General features: G+C 42.3%; 1 protein-coding gene across 1 annotated transcript in view; it reads right to left on the reverse strand.

Annotated features, from left to right (window-relative positions):
- The window catches only part of CRACR2A (calcium release activated channel regulator 2A), a 56,307-nt gene that overhangs the window by 20,498 nt on the left and 15,468 nt on the right, over positions 1 to 20,341 (reverse strand). The window contains exons 4-8 of the mRNA XM_033084918.1: positions 20,058 to 20,226; positions 18,387 to 18,533; positions 12,937 to 13,027; positions 10,322 to 10,417; positions 1,075 to 1,262 (exon numbers count right to left, since the gene is read on the reverse strand). Coding sequence (XP_032940809.1) covers positions 1,075 to 1,262; positions 10,322 to 10,417; positions 12,937 to 13,027; positions 18,387 to 18,533; positions 20,058 to 20,226 — 691 coding nt within the window. The remainder of the gene's footprint in view (positions 1 to 1,074; positions 1,263 to 10,321; positions 10,418 to 12,936; positions 13,028 to 18,386; positions 18,534 to 20,057; positions 20,227 to 20,341) is intronic.

Genomic DNA, 20,341 nt, shown 5'->3' on the forward strand with positions numbered 1-20,341 from the left:
ATCACCTTGAGGAGGAGTATTTCTACTGTCTACTTCCAAAACACACACCAAACATGCAAACCTAAAAATTCTAATCACGGTAGTAATTTTTTAACACAAATTTAGCAACAAAGTTCATTATTTATACTCTCAATAAAAATTAAAGAAGGAATAACTAAGTAGAACTTGGCACAAAGCTTCAGAGAAAAAGAACGTGACATTTGAGCTAATGTTCTGCTCTATCCTGAAATATGTCAAACAGCAACAGTTCTGAATTATATAGTTAATTGCTGCAATGGCTAGGTCCATCTGTCATTCATGTGCTCTCCATTGGGAATGAGAGGCTTTCCTTTGATAATTTTCTTTTAAATGGACTTCAGTGAACATTTCTGACAATTACAGGTTCAGGGTTGTGATTCTTCTGCTTTGTGTAGAAGGCTGGAGCAAGACAGGTAGCTTGATCTGTCACAGTTCATTTTTATTCCTCGAACTATAAACTGTAAATATTCTTTGTTTGTTTGTTTTTGTTTTTTGTTTTGTTTTGTAAGTTAGAGTCAGAATCTGAAATCTTCATTTGAATTGGAAACCCCAAAATTATGGTTCTGAATTGCCATAAGGCCTTGTAGGAGTAAGGATAAGCTAAGTTTTATCTTGCTGGCTCTACTAGGCTTACTTTTGATGAAGGAAAAAAAGAAGGTCCGAGGTATCTCACAGTCAGAGTGCATTCTCAGAAGCAAGTTTCAGACAGACTCAGTTTTGAGGAGGATTATGTACCACAATTGTAAGGCATTTCCATAAGGAATTTCATTGGTATTTAAAAACTAAGACTCTACATGGATTTTTAATTCTAAATACTTTCAACTAGTGGCAGTGGGGAGAACACTGACATTTTGAACATGTAGCAAAAGATTCCATAGAAGTCAGATAAGCAACAGAAAACATGTTGAATTACTTGAGGAAAAGCAGCTAGAACTGTACTTGGCTTTGCAGGTGGTTTCTGCTTATGACACAAGCTTAAATCGGCCCTGGGTACCCTGAGCAGGCTCACTGGCACACCAAGCCAGTGCACTAGAACTGCTGCAGCTGGACACCTACATTTCCTTCTCCTCATGGAGCCTTGATGCCTCTTCCTGAAGCACCTGTAGCTGTTGTTGAGCCAGGCTTAGTTCATGGGATGTTCTCTCCAGGTCTCTCAGCAGTTCCTGGTTAGTCAGCTTCAGCTTGGTATTCTCCACTTTAGTTTCTTCTTTGCCACTGAGGAGTTGTGTACACTCCTGCTCTAACTGGGGTGGGAGAAGAAAAGAGAAAAGAAAGCTTTACAACTGACTGAGGCATCTTGGTTCTGAGGCTTTCAGTTTGGGTCTTAGAGATTAGCTGAGCACGGAGCTCTTTCTATCAAAGCCAAAAAAAGAATAAAACACATATGGTGCTTTTCCACTGCTCTTTGTACAGACATAATTATGTTACACAGAAACAAAGCCATTCCATTCTATGACTGAATTTTATCCAGTTCAAAAACACACCAGTACAAACCATAAAGAAAGCGCTACAGAGCAGATTATCAGTATCAAGCTGATATTCACAACTGCTATTTTAGATGATTTTCCACAAAGGCCAGGCCTACACAGACCAATTAAGAGTTCTACCTAAAAATCTATTGTATTTAAATCTGATAGCTGATAAACCTTCCCATTCCCAGCAATATGAACAAGCAGTGACCTTTTTGCCACCTCAGACAGATCTGCCAAGAAGTGTGAATTAGAGCCTTTTTATTCATTTTTATATTCCCTCTCCAATGTGCATCAAAGGAAGGATACATATTCCTTGTAAAACAAGTAACAGCAGATGACAGGGGTTTCTGGTAAATAAAGAAGTTCTCCCTGGCTAATTGAGCAAATTTAGACAACAGAGCAAAACTTCATATTAGTGAAGGCATTGCTGACCCTAAAATATAAAAGTTTTATTCTGACGGGTTTCTGGGTTTTTATTCATTTTAAGGGGTGTAAAACATACTGGGAGCATTATAATGATACCATTTCAATCTTCTGGACCTGAGACATAACAATGTTAGAACTCTCATTTTGCCCATCCCAACAAGCAGACCTCACCCAATAAAATCTGTCCTCACCCAGCTCTTCCAGTCAGTTTCTGTCCTAGAACACTGCTGTTGTAGTCTTGATTTTGAACTAGGCCCAGGTTAAAAATAAAAGCAGAAAATGCTTTCTAGCCTGGACTGCGAGGAGTCAGGAACACGTGTAGAGTGGGAGCACTTAGCAGCAGCAGCAGCAGCTTAATGTATTTGCTGAATTGTAGCCTCAGCAGGCTTCCATTTCACATAGAACACTGGCTGGGCATCAGATTCCTGCTGAACAAGGTTGGTTTGCATGGATAGATTACGTCAGTTCCTGAATGTTGCATCCACTCCTCAACAGAATGAAGTTATGCATTCTAAGTAAAAGAACAGTTGCTTCAGGTACTTAAGACTAGACTGATCCAGAGGAGTGGCTTTGGGAGAAGCAAAGAGTGAGTACACAAAGATGAACTTTCAAACATCTTAGAAGCAACAAACTGCAGACAGAAACCCCACTTGGAGAATAGTATGGTCGTCTGAAAATTTACGCAGAGACTGTTCTGGAAATGTAACTACAATGGTAGCCCACATCAGCTCCCAGAGTCATCTATACTGATGTTAGAAATACTTGCTATAAATCCTGGTGCTCACTCTTGTCAGAAAAACAGTAACATAATGTCTAAATGATTAGAACACTACAACAGGAGAAAGGATTGTTTCACAGCAGCACAAAGCTCCCTTCTTCCACTGTACCCATAAAATCCTTTGAGAAATGCCAAACACTACCTTTAAAGCATTCATTTAAACAACTCCCACTACAGAGAAATAACTCATTAGGGGAATGCTCAGCTGATATAATAGAATGGCTTTGATCCTGTAGCTTCTAGCTCCTTATTGGATCTGCAAATGGGCTCCTACGTTCATCTGGTAGATAGAAACTGATGGGAAAAAGACTTGTGATCCATAGACGTGTTTAAGAAAATCCAAGTAGCAGCAAGAATTAACCCGTTTTCACAGGTCAAGCACAGACACAGTATTTGATGGTGCATATTCTCTTTTTTTGACAAAGATGAGAGGAAAACAAATTTACCTTGAATAAAGAACTGGGATTATCCAATGCAAATGAGCTGTTGCTGAAGACGTTTATTGGTGTACCCGAAAGACACACACATTGAGCACACTCTATGCAATCCCTTGTTCTTAGCTCAGCATCCTTTCTGTAGTTTTTATATTTTTTCTCCCTATTTATTTCAGTAACATGTGAAAGATGAAACATTTATACAGTGCCATAAGGCAGTTAGAAGTACTTGAGTGCTACTGATTCATGTTTTCATGTATCTCATTCCCAATTCCAAGATCATGCTCTTCAACAGCTATCATCAGAACAGAGCCCAGATTTTATACGAGAAGTCCAGTAACCCCCCTGCACTTTACCTGGTCCACACTTACTTTCTTACCCTCACACAAGAGTCTGTGCCCCAGAGGTTATGCTTGATATCCTCTGCCTCATCGTGAAATGTTCCAACTCACATCCCTTGAGGAACAATGCCATTCAGACAACCCTCATGAGGGAGAATCCCTCTGGCTATGCCAGAGGAAACAACACTGAGCTCATCTGGTTTGAAAGCTTCCTTTCATATTTTTTTAATGATTTCCAACACAGAAATAATTACAGTAATTTCACAATTATAAGCCGCACCATTTTGACTAAAGTTTTGGTCCCAACCTGGAAGTGCAGCTTGTAATCAGGAGCGGCCAATATATTAATGAAATTCTGAGAGCTGTCGTTACCTTGTACTGCGTCGGTCCTATCCCGAACAAAAATGGGTTGAAATTGATGATTTCCTATTGTTCAGACGATAAACCAATCAGAGAACAGCTTCTTGCCTGCCTGTGGATGAAGGCATTACTGCGGGGCGGGGTGTGTTTTTGGGGTGAGTTACCTCGGCATGGCTACGGAGAGGAGACTAGCTTACAACGCCGAGTTTAAATTCAAAGCAATCAACTATGCAAAAGAAAATGGGAATAGATTTGCACCTAGACAATTCAGCATTAATGAATCCATGGTACGCAGATGGAGAAAGCAGGAAGACGATCTTCGTCTTACAAGAAAGACAAAGAAGAGTTTCTGCAGCAGAAAAGCAAGGTGGCCAGGGCTGGAAGAAAGACTTCACCACTGGATTTCTGAGCAAAGGGCAGGTGGTCGAAACTTATCTTCTGTCGCCGTTCAGATACAAGCCAAAGCAATTGCAAATGAATTTCATATAGAAGAATTTAAAGCAGGACCATCTTGGTGCTTCCGTTTCATGAAACGATGGCAGCTCTCTATCCGTACAAGGACGGCAATGTCTCAGCAGTTGCTGGTAGACTACAAGGAAAAGTTAGCCACCTTCCAGAGTTACTGCAAAAGCAAAATCTCTGAAAAAAATATACAGCCACATTGCATAATCAACATGGACGAAGTCCCCCTGACATTCGATAGGCCACTGACGTGAACTGTGGAGCAAACCGGAACATCGACGGTTCCGATAAGAACCACAGGTAACAAAAAGACACCGTTTACAGTCGTCCTCGGTGTTTCGCCAAATGGGTAGAAATTACCCCCACCGGTAATCTTTAAAAGAAAAACATTTCCTAAAGACAAATTTCCAAAGGGAATAGTTGTTGCAATGAATCCAAAAGGCTGGATAGATGAACACGTAATGCGGACTTGGCTAACGGAAGTTTATGCTTGCAGACCAGATAGGTTCTTTCATCCGTTGCCGGAACTGCTGATTTTCGATTCCATGCATGCGCACAAAACCGAAAGCGTGAAAGCCATGGTGAAAAATATGAACTCGGAGCTTGCTGTGATACCAGGTGGTTAGACCAAAGAAGTGCAACCTCTGGACATAAGCATTACTCATTCCTTCAAGGTGAAACTGCGACTTCTGTGGGAAAACTGGATGGTGGAAGGAGAGCACTCCTACACGAATACCGGGAGGCTGCGCTGAGCAAGTTATGCTACTGTCTGCCAGTGGACACTGGATGCCTGGGGTAAAGTAAAAGCCACAACTATCATCCAAGGGTTTGCGAAGGCCGATATCATTCCTGGACTGACCAGCGACTGCATTGAGAGTACTGAAGCTGATGACTCTGACGGTGACGATACGGATGATATGGGTTCGGGTTTGCTGGATGTCCCCATAGCCCAACTGCTGATTTCTGATAAGGAGGACAAAGAGTTCAAAGGTTACATGAAGATGAAGCCGCTGATGAAGCGGTTGATGAATGAAAAATGAAGCTGTTTAAAAGTTTGATCAAAGTGCGTGATATTGCTCTGTATTTTTTTCGGTGTTTTCAGTCTTGTACAGCTGCGCGGCTGGCCATGCTTGCACAGATGAGCGGGTGGCCGTGCTCGTGCAGATGAATGGGTGGCCGCACTCGCGCAGATGAGCAGCTTCGCTCACAGCTCGGCCACCCACCCACGCAGCTGAGTGGTTGTTTAAAAGCAACGTGGATCCATTCGAAATACTTGCAAAATGACCACACTATTGTTCGTATCTTTCTTCGCTTGTAAATAAAACTTGCAGGGTACACTGCTGCAGCTATTGTCTGTATTTTTTTTCACTTGGAAATAATGTTTCCAAGGTTGGCACCTGCCAGTAAACCCCACGATCCCGCTATTCTGGTACTAATTGGCAACTTTGTGAAAGTTCGCTGCCAACGAAAGTGCGGCTTATAATCAGATGTGGCTTATATGTAGATGAAGACCTAAACGTTGCCGACACCTGGACATACAGATTATAATCAAGTGCAGCTTATAATCATGAAATTACTGTACATTGTATTTTAAATTTAAAAATAAAAAATACTTATTAATGAAGTTTGGAAAAAAAGCATTTGTGTTGCTCCCAAATGGCTCTCTCATACAACCAAGCATAGAAGTCAATTAAATCAAGATACCTTTACTGTCTGCAAGAAGAGATTTAATTAGCATGCCAGAGGATGATGCAAAAGTGAAAGAGATCCCTGGATAAGGCAAACATTAGACACCACACATGGGTATCTCAGTGAATGAAAAGCAATACCAGAAAATGAGTGGGGATATAGTATTATAAAAAAAGATCTGAGTAAAGACAAGAGTCACTTTCAGAGAAGATAATTAGAAATCAGAAAAATGTATGTAAAAAACAGTGCCTCTAACTACACTAAGTAAAGCACTCAAATAAATAGGCTAGGTTGCTATAACAGAAAAAAAAACCCCATAAAATACTGCATATCAAATTAACAATGGGCCAATCAGCTAGTTGAATGACCAAAGTTTCAGTTGTCATCAATCCTCTGAATTAAATTACAGTAATTTCACGACTATAAGGCGCACCCTTTTGACTAAAATTTTCCCTGGAACCCGGAAGTGCGCCTTATAGTCCGGTGCGCCTTATCTGATAGACAAAGTTCAAAAAAATTGCCTACCCGGAAGTGAGAGCTGCGAGCCACGGGGGGAGCCGGCAGGGCCATGGCTGCCAGGTGGAGGTGGGGCGGAGCAGGGGCGGGCACGCCCCGGCCCTGTGGAGGCGGAGCCGCCCCTCCAGAGGCATGCCCCAGCCCTGTGGAGGCGGAGCCGCCCCTCCAGAGGCACGCCCCAGCCCTGTGGAGGCGGAGCCGTCCCTCCAGAGGCACCCCCCGGCCCCGTGCAGGCGGGATGGCCCCTCTAGAAGCACCCCCCGGCCCCGTGCAGGCGAAGCCGCCCGTCCAGAGGCACCCCCCGGCCCCATGCAAGCGGAGCCGCCCCTCCAAAGGCACCCCCCGGCCCCGTGGAGGTGGAGCCGCCCCTCCACAGGCACCCCCCGGCCCCGTGGAGGCAGAGCCGCCCCTCCACAGGCACCCTCCAGCCCCGTGGAGGCGGAGCCGCCCCTCCACAGGCACCCACCGGCCCCGTGGAGGCGGAGCCGTCCCTCCAGAGGCACCCCCCAGCCCCGTGCAAGCGGGACGGCCCCTCTAGAGGCACCCCCCGGCCCCGTGCAAGCGGGACGGCCCGTCCAGAGGCACCCCCCGGCCCCGTCCAAGCGGGACGGCCCCTCTAGAGGCACCCCCCGGCCCCGTGGAGGTGGAGCCGCCCCTCCACAGGCACCCCCTGGCCCCGTGGAGGCGGCACGGCCCCTACAGAGGCACGCCCGGGCCTCGTGGAGGCAGAGCCGCCCCTCCACAGGCACCCTCCAGCCCTGTGGAGGCAGAGCCGCCCCTCCACAGGCACCCTCCAGCCCCGTGGAGGCGGAGCCGCCCCTCCAGAGGCACGCCCCAGCCCTGTGGAGGCGGAGCCGTCCCTCCAGAGGCACCCCCCGGCCCCGTGCAGGCGGGATGGCCCCTCTAGAAGCACCCCCCGGCCCCGTGCAGGCGAAGCCGCCCGTCCAGAGGCACCCCCCGGCCCCATGCAAGCGGAGCCGCCCCTCCAAAGGCACCCCCCGGCCCCGTGGAGGTGGAGCCGCCCCTCCACAGGCACCCCCCGGCCCCGTGGAGGCAGAGCCGCCCCTCCACAGGCACCCTCCAGCCCCGTGGAGGCGGAGCCGTCCCTCCAGAGGCACCCCCCAGCCCCGTGCAAGCGGGACGGCCCCTCTAGAGGCACCCCCCGGCCCCGTGCAAGCGGGACGGCCCGTCCAGAGGCACCCCCCGGCCCCGTCCAAGCGGGACGGCCCCTCTAGAGGCACCCCCCGGCCCCGTGGAGGTGGAGCCGCCCCTCCACAGGCACCCCCTGGCCCCGTGGAGGCGGCACGGCCCCTACAGAGGCACGCCCGGGCCTCGTGGAGGCAGAGCCGCCCCTCCACAGGCACCCTCCAGCCCCGTGGAGGCGGAGCCACCCCTCCACAGGCACCCACCGGCCCCGTGGAGGCGGAGCCGTCCCTCCAGAGGCACCCCCCAGCCCCGTGCAAGCGGAACGGCCCCTCCAGAGGCACGCCCGGGCCCCGTGCAGGCAAAGCCGCGCGTCCAGAGGCACCCCCCGGCCCCGTGCAGGCGGAGCCGCCCCTCCACAGGCACCCCCTGGCCCCGTGGAGGCGGAGCCGCCCCTCCACAGGCACCCCCTGGCCCCGTGCAGGCAGCACGGAGGGGCGGCGGCCATAGCCCGGCCCCGGAGAGGCAGCACGGAGGGGCGGCAGCCATAGCCCGGCCCCGGAGAGGCAGCACGGAGGGGCGGTGGCCATAGCCCGGCCCCGGAGAGGCAGCACGGAGGGGCGGCGGCCATAGCCCGGCCCCGGAGAGGCAGCACGGAGGGGTGGCGGCCATGCCCCGGCCCCGCCGGATGCAGGCGGGCCTGGGGCCCCGCGGCACCGCCCTTGCCAGGTATAGGCGGGCCCGGGGGCCAATGACTGCCGGGTTGAGGCGGGGCCTCGGCCAGCAACCGCGCGGAGGGAGCTGGGGGCGGAGCCTCGCTGCAAAAAAAAAGTGCGCCCTATAGTCCGGTGCGCCTTATCTGATCTACAAAGTTGCGAATTTTGCCAACTCCCGGCGGGTGCGCCTTATAGTCCGGTGCGCCTTATGGTTGTGAAATTACTGTATGTCACTCCTGTCATCATTAGAAATAGTGAATTCCATTCATCCAGCACAGATTCCTTTCCATAAAACCAAAATGGGATAGTTTAATCTTCATGGTGTATGAAGACCCTGTCTTTCAAAAGTACCCTCGTTGTGATTCATGCAAATTCATAATGGAGAGGGGAAATGATCAATACTAGATATTACAAATAAAAAATCCATGGTAAATACTATTAATAATAAGCAATGTAGTGAATAGAAATGGAAAACATAAAATCAGATAAAATATAATACCAATAAAAATAGCACAGACATTGTTTTATGTTCTCCAAGACAGGCAACAGTAGACAATGGCAAAGTAGACAACAATCATAAGATAAGACTTCCTGGTATTGTTGCCCATATTGATTGATTATACCAGGCTTAAAATTGAGTGAAACCCTTTGAATAACTTCTGTGGGTTTATATCAAATTCTGAAAACACATACTTGAAAAAAACACAAGAAGAGTTTTTGCAGAATTACTGTTGACAACCAAATTTTAAGGAGAGCTTAAAGCAAAAAACAAAGGAAAATATTAAATATAATCATTACAAAATTAGAATAAGTAATTTACTATACTCTTGAAGTTAGTTTCAGACTAAACTAAAACCACTTTATCTGTGTGCCCTCATAGATGTCTTCAAAGTATAAATTATTCCACTATAGTGCTGCAATGTGGTAAAGAGCTTGCATAAAATCACATATATTCTGATTCACAGTGGTACTGGACAAAGGTAGTTGATTTCAACTATAGAACAGACTTTTAGTTCAGTCCTATATCCTTATCAGCCAAACTTCACGTAATCACAGAGTACCAGGTTGGAAGAGGAACTCAAGGTTCATCTCTTCCAACCTTTTTTAGCAAAAACACAGTTTAGGCAAGATAACCCAGCATCCTGCCCAGCTAAATCTTTAGTTTCCAATGTTGAGGAATCCATCACTTCCCCAGGGGGTTTATTGCAACTGCTAGTGCTTCTTATTGTGAAAAACTTTTTTATTTTTGTCTACATATTCAACAGAGGGAATAGCATTTACAGCATTCCATTTCAGCCCTTTAAATTCCAATGCTACCTCCTTTTCCTATTGCTAGTGTTTCCTGCAATGACCTTGGAGTCACTTTACAACAAGTTCTCTCCTCCCCCGAGCAGGCCATGCATTTTAGAAGTAAAACACATCAGGTTTTAACATGGGAACTTGACAAGCTGTTACCAATGCAAGGGAAACAAGCCCTGCTATAAAACTGTTATCACACAGCTATATCAGGAGCAAGTTGTTCAGGAGGGAGCATTTCAAGTTCATAGTGCTGAATCAGTCCAAAACAAGTAAATGAGTGGTTGGTACAGGCTTTGAGCAGAGGTGAGCACTAGAAGAACCAAATCATTGTTCTCTGCTCTTAAGTTGTCTGCATGTTAAGCCGATTCCTAGAACACTAAAGGCAGTGGAATTATGCTACATTTTCATAAAAATTAACCTAGTACCTGGGGAGGATATCAAGAGCATTCTTTTATTTTCCATTTTACTACATAAAATGAAAACTACTTTAGAAATAGAGGTTAACAATTTTCCTAAGCACATGACACAAGAACAACAGAAGGTCACAATTTAGCAGAACCACATCAGACCAACTTGTAATATTGGGACCTAAAATAGTACCTAAAGAAAATCACATGAATGAAAAGCAACCATCTATTTTTTAACTCAGAAGGATAGCAGATAGTACCCTTTTCTGTTTTTGAACCAGCTGTTCCAGTTCTTGTTCTTTTGAGAGCAGCTTGCACTCCAGTTCTTGACTGTGGGACTGAAACCTCTCTGTGTCCTGCAAAATTCCAAGAGGAAATGGATCAACAGAACAGCCCAATTGCATCGTGGGAGGAGAAATAACAAATCAGGGATGATGCTTTCCACAGTAAATATAACAAGACATGGGTAGCACTGTATTTAGGGATGGTATCACTCATCAATCTCTAACCTGCTGTAGTCCAGCAGCTTCCATGACTATGGTTGCTACAGGAAGTGCTGATGGTACATGAGGAGGTATTGAGTCTAGAAAGTGGGGGCAGACATGTCAGGCAGGAGGCTTAGAAGTCCAAATCAATGCAGCCAGAACGTATCCTCTCATTCCCAGTCACAGCAACTCAGGTTGATGTGAAAGGAACAACTGCCACGCTTCAAATCCATCACTAACAACGTTTCACAGATGTTCCACTGGTATAAACAAGCAACTGGGGCTTCAAGCTCTGCCTTTCATTTAGCAATTACATTAACCTGTCCATTGTCTACATATCCTGAAGCCACTGGGAACTCCCAGTCACATTTGGGATTACTCCTTCTGACACTCCTCAGCTGAGAAAAATTGTCAGCCCTCTCCTCAGTAAAGTCAGGTTTCAGCAGTTTGTATCAGCTGAGAATTTGTCTTGTTTCTCCAAAATCAGATTTCTACTCTCTAAGGTCTCCCGGAAAATGCCTTGAAATAAAAATAAAAATTCCCTCAAGGCAGCAGGGTTCCTAAAAGTGTTTTCCCTTAAGCAGTATATATAAAGGGATAATCAAATGCATAACTGGCTCTTTCTGGGGAAGAATATATATCTGCAAGTGAAAAAACAAACTAACTGCCCCTTTTGTATAAAATTCAGTCAGCAGGGTATTAAGTATTGTAAATAGCTACACTTTGTACTTATTTGCATCTTACCTATTTCTTTAAACCTATTCTTCAAGACTTGCTCTTCATTCAAGCCACAATAATTTCCCCTTTATACGGCATCAATGCATCTCTCCAGGCTTAAAGTTTTTGTAAGACTTTGCATTAGAGCAAGAATTTAACAGTCAGATCTCCCCAGATCTCAAATTAGTCATGCAAAGAAACAATACTTCATGAGTGTCTGGCAGCCCTTAGTGTGACTGCTGACTAACTGTAAATAGCTTGAGTGGGAAGTTTTCATCAAAAAGCCTGAAAGAAATGGCTTAACCTCAAATAAACAACTAATTAGGAGATCCAACAATCATTGCTTATGGAAAAGTCTTTGTTGTTTGGGGGTTTTCAGTACTAGTTCAGCTGTGGACTATTTATCAACTATTTTTTCCACATAACTACTCTCAGACAAAGTTGCAAATACTTTTTATCCTTCACCTGACATAAAAACTTTATTTAAAGATTTCATCTCATCCACCACTTAAAACTGCTCTCAGCCTGGAATGGAAAAACCTTGAAAATTTCAGTCAGGTTCATTACCCTGTAAGGCAAGTGAAAATAATGATTCCTTAAACAGTTGATAAAGGCACTTTTTTTTTTCTTTTTCTCTTTTTTTTTCTTTTACTTTGGCTGGCAAGAAACAAAAATACTTTATATATTTGCATCACAAAAGGAAGCTTTAGATATATTTGATTATGATGTCTAGTTATATTTATATACTTGATTTAGAATGGAGCCAATAACCACGGTTTTGGCAACTATTTCTATCACATACTGCCGAAACCCAGTATTTGTTTCATTTATACGACTGATGCCAAGGCAACAAAAAGGGATGAGCTGGTAGCTCATAACTGACTGTCCCAGGCCACCCAGAGTAGCTGTGCAACCTCCAGTATTACTCAAAACTTAAGTGGCCAAGTTCCTGACCAACCTGATCTGGTTAGGAAGTAAGGTGTCACCTTCCCATGTACATGATTCTAAGATGACTTTTTCGTGGAGCATGCTGGAAGTTCTTGTTAGTTTCCTAGTTTTATAAGAAAAAGCTGGACAGAAAAATCCAAAGAAAATACTATGGACACAGTAGAGAAGATTTAAAGACAGCTTTCCAAGAAAAGAGAATTCATCTTTAGGTGTTCTGAAAGCACCACAGCAGTGACAAAAGATTCTGTCCTGTGTTTATTTTGCAAATAACCTGTGGTTGTTCCACAAATTACTGCCATCACTCTATTAATCTCTTGTTATCCCTTCCCAAAAGGCAGAGACTGCAGAAATCAACAGGATTGGTGCTACTCTGAACAGCCTCACAGAGTGTTTTTCCTGATTGTAGCACCAATACAGTTTTCCTAGAGTAGCACCAATAATACGAAGTTTGTAGTTTAACTGACTTTCAAAAGAATGCCAGCTGTGCTTTATGCCAGCAACTGAGCACAAGACATCACAGCTCCTTCATCCAACATGTTGCTTAGTTTGAAACTGCAGACACTGAAAGTTTGAAGGTACAGCACAAAAGCAGCTGTGAGGTAAAAGATATTTTTATTCCTCTGTTGTGAAACACATTTTGTGGGCTTTAATTTCACACCCAGAACAAGCTTAAAACCACTGAAAGGGGGAGCAGGTTCCATGGTCACCATAACAGAGACACTCACTTTCAAGAGAAACTGCTCTTTCTCCTTTTTGATTTGCTGCTCCATTTCCTCATAGAGATGTTGAATTTCTTCATCATAGGCAGCAATTTTCCTAATAAGAGAGAAAAATACACCGAGTAGGTCTTTGTAGCACTACTTCAAGTCATGGACCACATTACCTGCTAAACTCCACATCTCTGCCTTAACACAACACTCCAAAGAATGTTCTGGTGTCAAGAAAATAGAAATTGTTGTGCACCAAAACTCACAGATTTTTTTTTCTTGTGGAAGTAAAGTTTCAATAGCTTAAAAGCTAATATAAAGCTGATGTTTCCATATAAAGCAGCTGTTCATTATGCAATTGTAATGACTACTAGATTTTAGGTATAAGGAAGAGTTTCCTAATGATAATACTAAGATATCAGAGCCTAAATTGACAGCTAAAACTATTTTCACAGAACTTCCTTTTTTTTACTCTTGTATACTGTTGCTCATTCAGGGTGCTGAATGAAGTGCTTCTAAGACACATTAGCTGGAACGGAATTCCTGAAAGACCTTACTGAAATCAGCCTTACTGCCTCTCTAAATGTTTTGCTGAAACAGATTTGTAAAGACCAGACAAGGAACAGACATAAATATGCTGTGCACAAGTGTATGTGACTGTAGGGAAAAAAAAGAAGAACCCACAGAGTTCACTTTCTTCCAGTAGAATATTGCAATTAATACCACTGCAGTTTGATCCATGAAGGATTACATGGAGCAAATGCTTTAGCTTGGACAGATAAAATTTAATGGTTGAAAGGGAACAAGACATCAGCTTTGCTCTGCTACTGTTCTATTCCATGCTCATTAATCCAGACACTGAAAAGCAAAAATCTCTCTGTATCAAACTCAGGGGACATCCTAGAAAAATTTTTATAGAGATTATTAGGACCTCTACCTGACAGCAACATATATTCCCCCACATTCTTCCAGCCATAGTTGTTCCTTGAGCAATCTGCATAACGCTCTTGCAAATAAAGTACAGAATCTTCAAGGGTATTCACATCAGCAAGACAAGGAACATGCATTAGAAAAAAACCCAACAGTTATTCTGTATCTACTTTTTTTTTTTTTTTCCTAATGCTGTACATATTCTATGTTTTTGCTTACTGAAGGCCTGGTTCTCTTCTCATTTAAAACAAAGCCAATTTTAAAGAAAATTCAAAAACTTTGAAGAGTGAGTAAAACCAGAAACAAGTCTGTCTTTCCTCGTTTCAACAGCAGAGCACCTGACAGTGCCAGCTTGCTTTTTCAGTCACAGGTAAAGAAATGTGAGATATTTTCCCAGGATTTATGCGAAGCAATAAACTGTCAAGCTACAAGAATTGCAGGAAAACAATGGTTGTTACTTAGACTTTTGTAAACTCTGTCTAGGTGAGAAAACCAGGCCCCAAAAGGGCCTCTGCCATGTGACTGCAACATTTCAAATAGAGTGCCAGAAAATCCAGGAGCCCTTTTTGCTGCCTTACTCCCCTTATACTGTAAAGATGGGTCATATTCTGATCTCAAATTATTTTCCTGAAACTGAGAAAATGCTTATTCCTTAAATTAGCACTCATCAATGGAATCAAATTACACAAATTCATAGAGAAATAACAACTACTTAGGAAACCATGGCAGAGGTGCTAAGATCATACACCTACTGTATTCATGCAGTATAATGTCACTTTGACCAGCACTAGACTGACTACTGAAAATCCCTGTAACTTTGCAGAGTCAGAGCACATTGCACAGCAGTCAGTGTTTCCATGGGAATCACAAGGATTTTTTGGGCTCCTGTATGACAGGGAAAATAACTTTAGTCCTGTGTTTTAACTTCCTGATTTAGGTACTTCTTTCCTTTTACGTCTGGAAGCAAAGGATATGGTAGCACCATGAAGGCTATATCCTGAAGGCACTCCTGAATGTAAGAATCTTTTCAGTTGGTCTGGCACATAAGCATATGCCATCTCTGCAGGTTGAATACTCTCCAATTCATGGACTTCCATTCTTATCTCTGATCAAATTAAACAGAAGGGAAAAATAATATGCCCTCGTAATCAAAAGTCTAAAACAAGCAGAAGAAAAAATAATCCAATACATTAGCTGGCAAATATTCCCCACATATATTCAGGAGAAAAAGACTGAATCAGTAAGGATATATCATTGTTATGTGAAAAATGTGACATGTTTTTCTATTCCATTAGATTACCCCTTCAAGTTTTACTTAACACATAATTTTATAATTTCAGACATATTTGATAATGTAGTCTCTCTTTTCAGTAACATTGTGGAATAAACAGATGGAAAGGAAAGCAGATGAAATGCAATGTGAGTTCACTAAGTTCAGGTGATAAATTCAGGATCAACATACTCACAAGGGTTCGATTTCTGCCCATTCATGTAGCTGCAATGTGAATTGTTTTGATTTCACAACTGCTGTCATGGAGTTTGTCATAAAGGCTCTTTCTCCTTAAAAAAATACAGTGATTTGTGTACAGTGTGAACTAATCTCCTGAGATGCTGATTTTCCTCTTCTTCTATAAAGATGGATTCTGACACTATCCCATGCAAAGCCCAGTGAGTTCATCCTTCCCTTCCTCTTACCCTTTTGTTTATCTTGCCTATTTAGGACTCTTGTTTGAAACACAGTCTACGTTTTTATTAGGTTTGTACTTCAAATGCAAAGCGCAGCAGCAGACAGTGCTAATGGCAGTTGAAGATGTTATCTGCTATTAGAAGAAGGTCTTCCTCATCTCTTTTAGGCTTGCTTCCTATCAGTCTTATTAAAAGCCCCTTGATTCTACTGCCAGGGATTTGAAGAATAACAAAGTCTGTCATAGTCCACTCCAGCCTTCGCTTCCTCTTTCAAGAGATACGACCTTTTAAAAATAGCTCTCTCAGAATAGCTGTTCTACTCCTTTAACCGCTGAGTTGCCATTCCCTGCACTTTTCCTCATCCCACTACATTCTTCCTGTGTTGCAGAAACCAGAACTTCCCACAGTGCACTCAGGACTCAGTGCACTAAAGGTCCATGTAGTGGCAAAAACATGCTTTGCCATGTGCTCAGCACCCTCCCTAGTAGTGGCCAGCAGTTTACCAGGCCCTTTCGGCTGATTTTGGGAAGATCTAATGCCCCCATGGACTTCCTCTGGAATTGCAATTGCCCATCACACAAGCATGTTTTTATTTTCTCTTTCTAATGTTCATCTCTGCTTTTTTTGGGTGCTCAATACATCACCCTATTATTAAAAAAAAAACAAAAAAACAAAAAACCCCCACTACTTCTATGTTTAAGAGGTCATCTTATTTTAAGCTAGCACTTAAAATGAGACACAACTACCAAAAATCAAGGAGAGCTAACCTACCCTGGCAATTAAATAAAATCACATTTGGTTTAGATTTAAAATATCTTTTTTTTCTTTCTATCTCTAGTTTCATCAGTATTAACCTACCCAGTCCCCCATGTGTGCTATATTTGCATATTTGTGTATTGAGAATACATGTTCAGCCTCACTGCTGCTTGGACCTACAAATAGGAACAGCAGCAATCTACTGGACCTATTGGACCAGAACACAAGGAAACTCCTGGATCTCTCAGACCATGGGACTGAGATTCCAGAATGAAAATATGTGTGTGTGAAAGATCCAGAAGAAAAGACCAAAAAAAGGTAGAGAAAAACATCATAGGTGAAGGACATAAATTTTTGTAGCATAAAGATCCCAGCACATGCACATGAAACTTCTTAGGGCATTCAGGATAGAAGAAAGAGGAACATTTGAAGACAAAAGCACAGCCTACACCAGGAAAGGAGACAAAAGGCTGAGAGTAGACTGCTTTATTGCCTAATGACTCACAGAGGTGAGTCAGCAGGGAAAGACTCAGAAAGGAAAGATGAAAGATCAAATTCATATTCAATTTCCAAAGAGTATTATTGTCACCAACCAAGAACAACCCAGTAGACATTATAAGACCTCAAAACCCAGTATCCTTTCTCTTCTGTGGCCCCACAGTAAATCCTGGCCAATCTCTGCAAATACATTCATCTTAGTGCTAGTAAATACATGGGTATTAAAAAAAATTAATCTTCTCCCCTATGTGGTTCTGTCTTGAGCTTTGCTGTTACACATAGTTTAAAAGAAACAGGTAATTCATCCCCACTGTTACTACCAAAGACAACATTACTACTGTGATTCCTTCCAGCAATCGATTGCAAACAAAACAACAATCAATGTGCTGAAATCTGTGGTGTTATCAGGAGCAACAGAAAGAAGAAATTTGCTAAAGCATGTTTTTACTACAAAGGCATAAAAATCCAATGCACTTTCAAGGTAGAGATTTCACATCAGCCAGAAAAGATAATGCTATTGTACTCTATGTACACCTCTGCATTGATCAGAGCTATTAAACAGACACATTTATTCATTCAGTTCCCAAAAAACACTCACAAAAAACCCCACAGAACAAACCTCTCACCACATATGGTAGTTAACAATCTCTAGTCCAAAATAGACAGCAAACTCTCTGCATACTCTTTCCAGTTGTCTGAAGGCTAAAATCAAAAAGAGACTTAGCTGAAGATGCTACTACCAATATAAATCAATTGTCTTTAATGATAATTTAGGTTTTTTCCTCCTTCATAAGCCTTGTCACATTCCAAGAATAGTCAGGAGAGTGCTGAACAAATGAAGTAAATTTTCAACAATATATTTGCCTTTACTGCTCAGTCTGTAAGAATCTGAAATTCAGAAGTGACACTTTAAAAATACAGTGCCCATAATTTTGCATTTTAAGATTTAGCATCATAACTTTTCTCCCTGTAGATAACTACATAAAAAGAATGTTCTATTAATTTTTAGTTCTCTTGCATTTTTATATGTGTATTTTATGTATTTGTTTACATTTTATATGCTTTATATATAAAACATATATGTTATTTACTACGTTTCATAGGTTTGCTTTATATATATTTGTTAGCTTACATTTTCACTAGTATCAGTGCTTGTGCAGCTCTAACATCTTAAACCTCTTATGTCTCTGGCGAGTTAATCCAGGTTTATAGCTTTTCTGCATGCAATGCTTGCAAAGCACACAAACAATTTACCAGATTTATTGTTAAATATGACTTCCCTCTGAAATCAAACTGATTAACTAGATTGGAATCACTCAATATTATCTTAAAACTTCAATGCAATAACAGATATCTGCAAAAGAATTTCAGTCAATAAAATCTTAACCTGAAAAGTTAATTTAATTCAGTTCTGCCATATGAATAGTTTTGTCAGTAGTCTTAATGTCTGATAAAATTTTACATTATGGGGAATTCTACACTATGTGAAATCTTGTCCTCAGTTCTCCACTGAAATACCTTGTTTATTTCAGAAATTCAAACAGCAGGTGAAATAGTTTCAAAACTACACAAGCAGTCTAACAAAGAGAAGTACTAACTTTTTTAGAGCACATTCCAACTCGTTCTTCTCATTATCTGCTTCTTGGAGCTGGGAAAAAATTCTGACTAGGAACTCTTCAAAATTGGAAAGTAAATGAGGTTCTTCTTTTCTTAGCTGCAACCAAAGTTGCTTCACATCAGTCTCACTGAAAGAAAAGATCATAAAGTATTCATTAAGAGAGAACATTTCCAGGCTGCAGTAAATGTAGATTTAGTAGATCCTTTAGTAGGTCCTTTAGTAGACCCTTAGTAGATGGAGGCTTCAGGGCATCACTAGTCAGAACACAAAACTTATTAAAAACAACTTAAACGGTGCCAGATTTGAAAAGGATAAGGGGGTGGTAAATGATGGAGACTGAATTTATTTTAAAAAATGCATTGTAACACGTGGTCATTCCTAACTGCAGAATAGCACAGGAACTGCATGGTTAGTGGGTGCCTTGCCAGACACTCCACCTAAACAGGAATGAGTGAGAAAGTAGACAGATGAGATACAGTATGCCCTTCCATCACTTCTATTAGAAGTAAAGAAATTCCCACAAATTTAGAGGAAAGGAGGCAGTGGAAAAGCTAATCAAAATCCCTTCCTACTAAGAAATGAGTTAGATTCAGACTCCTAAGTAACATAGATATGTTAAAAAATTGCATTTGCACCGCGTTCTTTCATTTTTGTTCCATAGTGAATCTGCTACAAAAAGCAGAACAAAACATCTCGAAATTTTGATTTAAAGATGTACCAAGATAATGTTGCACTTCCAAATCTGTTCAGCAGACACTGACAGCTCTATTGTGAATGATAATGGATTTCTAATACTTAGCCAATATTCTCACTCTTTTCCATGAGCACGGCAAGCCTGAACCTAGCCAGCAAAGAGTGCTGTACTTAAAGGACAAAATGAGGATAAGGATAGAAGAAGTAGGTGATAAATATCTCTTCATAATGAAAGCCTTTCGGGAGGGTTGACAATGAACTGTTTCCTGGAACAGGCAGTCAGGGGAAGAGAAGGACTGATGAGCACTTTTATTCCATAGTAAGAATCACCCACATATTTCTTAAATATTTGTACCACTTGTCCAGATTCCCATTTTTGCCAATAGCTTTTTTTTTATTCTACAGTATTCATTGTGATTGACCAATGAATGTGGTGCCAGCACACAAAAAGCTCTTTGAGTAGGTTTTATGCTCCATGTTTCAGAGTGAGCCATCCTGGCCTTGGAGGATGTAGCATTACCAGAGCAATCACAACAAGCAATTATGTATGAAGAGGAGAAAAAGCAGAAAAAGTGGAGAAAACATCCCTGCTTATGGTGCACTTTAAACACAGCCCTTGCCAAAAATAGCAGTCATCATGCATTGATTGAAAATCAGTGACATCTGTGGACTACATGCTTGCAATTATCTATGTTCAGATTCCATGGCACATCAAGTGATACAGCTTTCACATGGCAGGAAAACACATTTCATGTCCCTGGAGTACAACAGTTTTGCTCTTGGAAATTTTTGTCAAATGGCATTTTATCCTGACAGCAAGAAAATCAATTTTTTTAAGAACCTCAGTGGTTTTGAGAAGCTTTTGTTCTCACCATTCATCTTGGATTCCGCTAAAATCAAGCCCAGAGGTGAATCATACAAGGTCATACAACTGATTACTATTGCTGTGAGAACTCACTCATCCAAAACTTTTGTAGCTCCAAGTCGATCCATCAGATTTGAGAAATGGAATTCTTCATCCTCGTCACCACTCATGGTCTCTTCATATCTAACTGGGCAGGCTGTTTCACCTTCTGATGATAGCACCATGTCATTTTTCAAAGCAATCTGCTCCAAAAGAAAGTGGCCTAAGAATTAGAAATTATACACATTAGCATTTTCAGAAATTACTATAAGAAGAAATGTCATACTAAATATACAAGCTCAAAATGTATAGTAAAGAAACAACAAAAGGATGGGACA

Source organism: Catharus ustulatus, chromosome 2 (genome assembly GCF_009819885.2).
Source record: "Catharus ustulatus isolate bCatUst1 chromosome 2, bCatUst1.pri.v2, whole genome shotgun sequence".
Classification (NCBI taxonomy): Eukaryota; Metazoa; Chordata; class Aves; order Passeriformes; family Turdidae; genus Catharus; species Catharus ustulatus.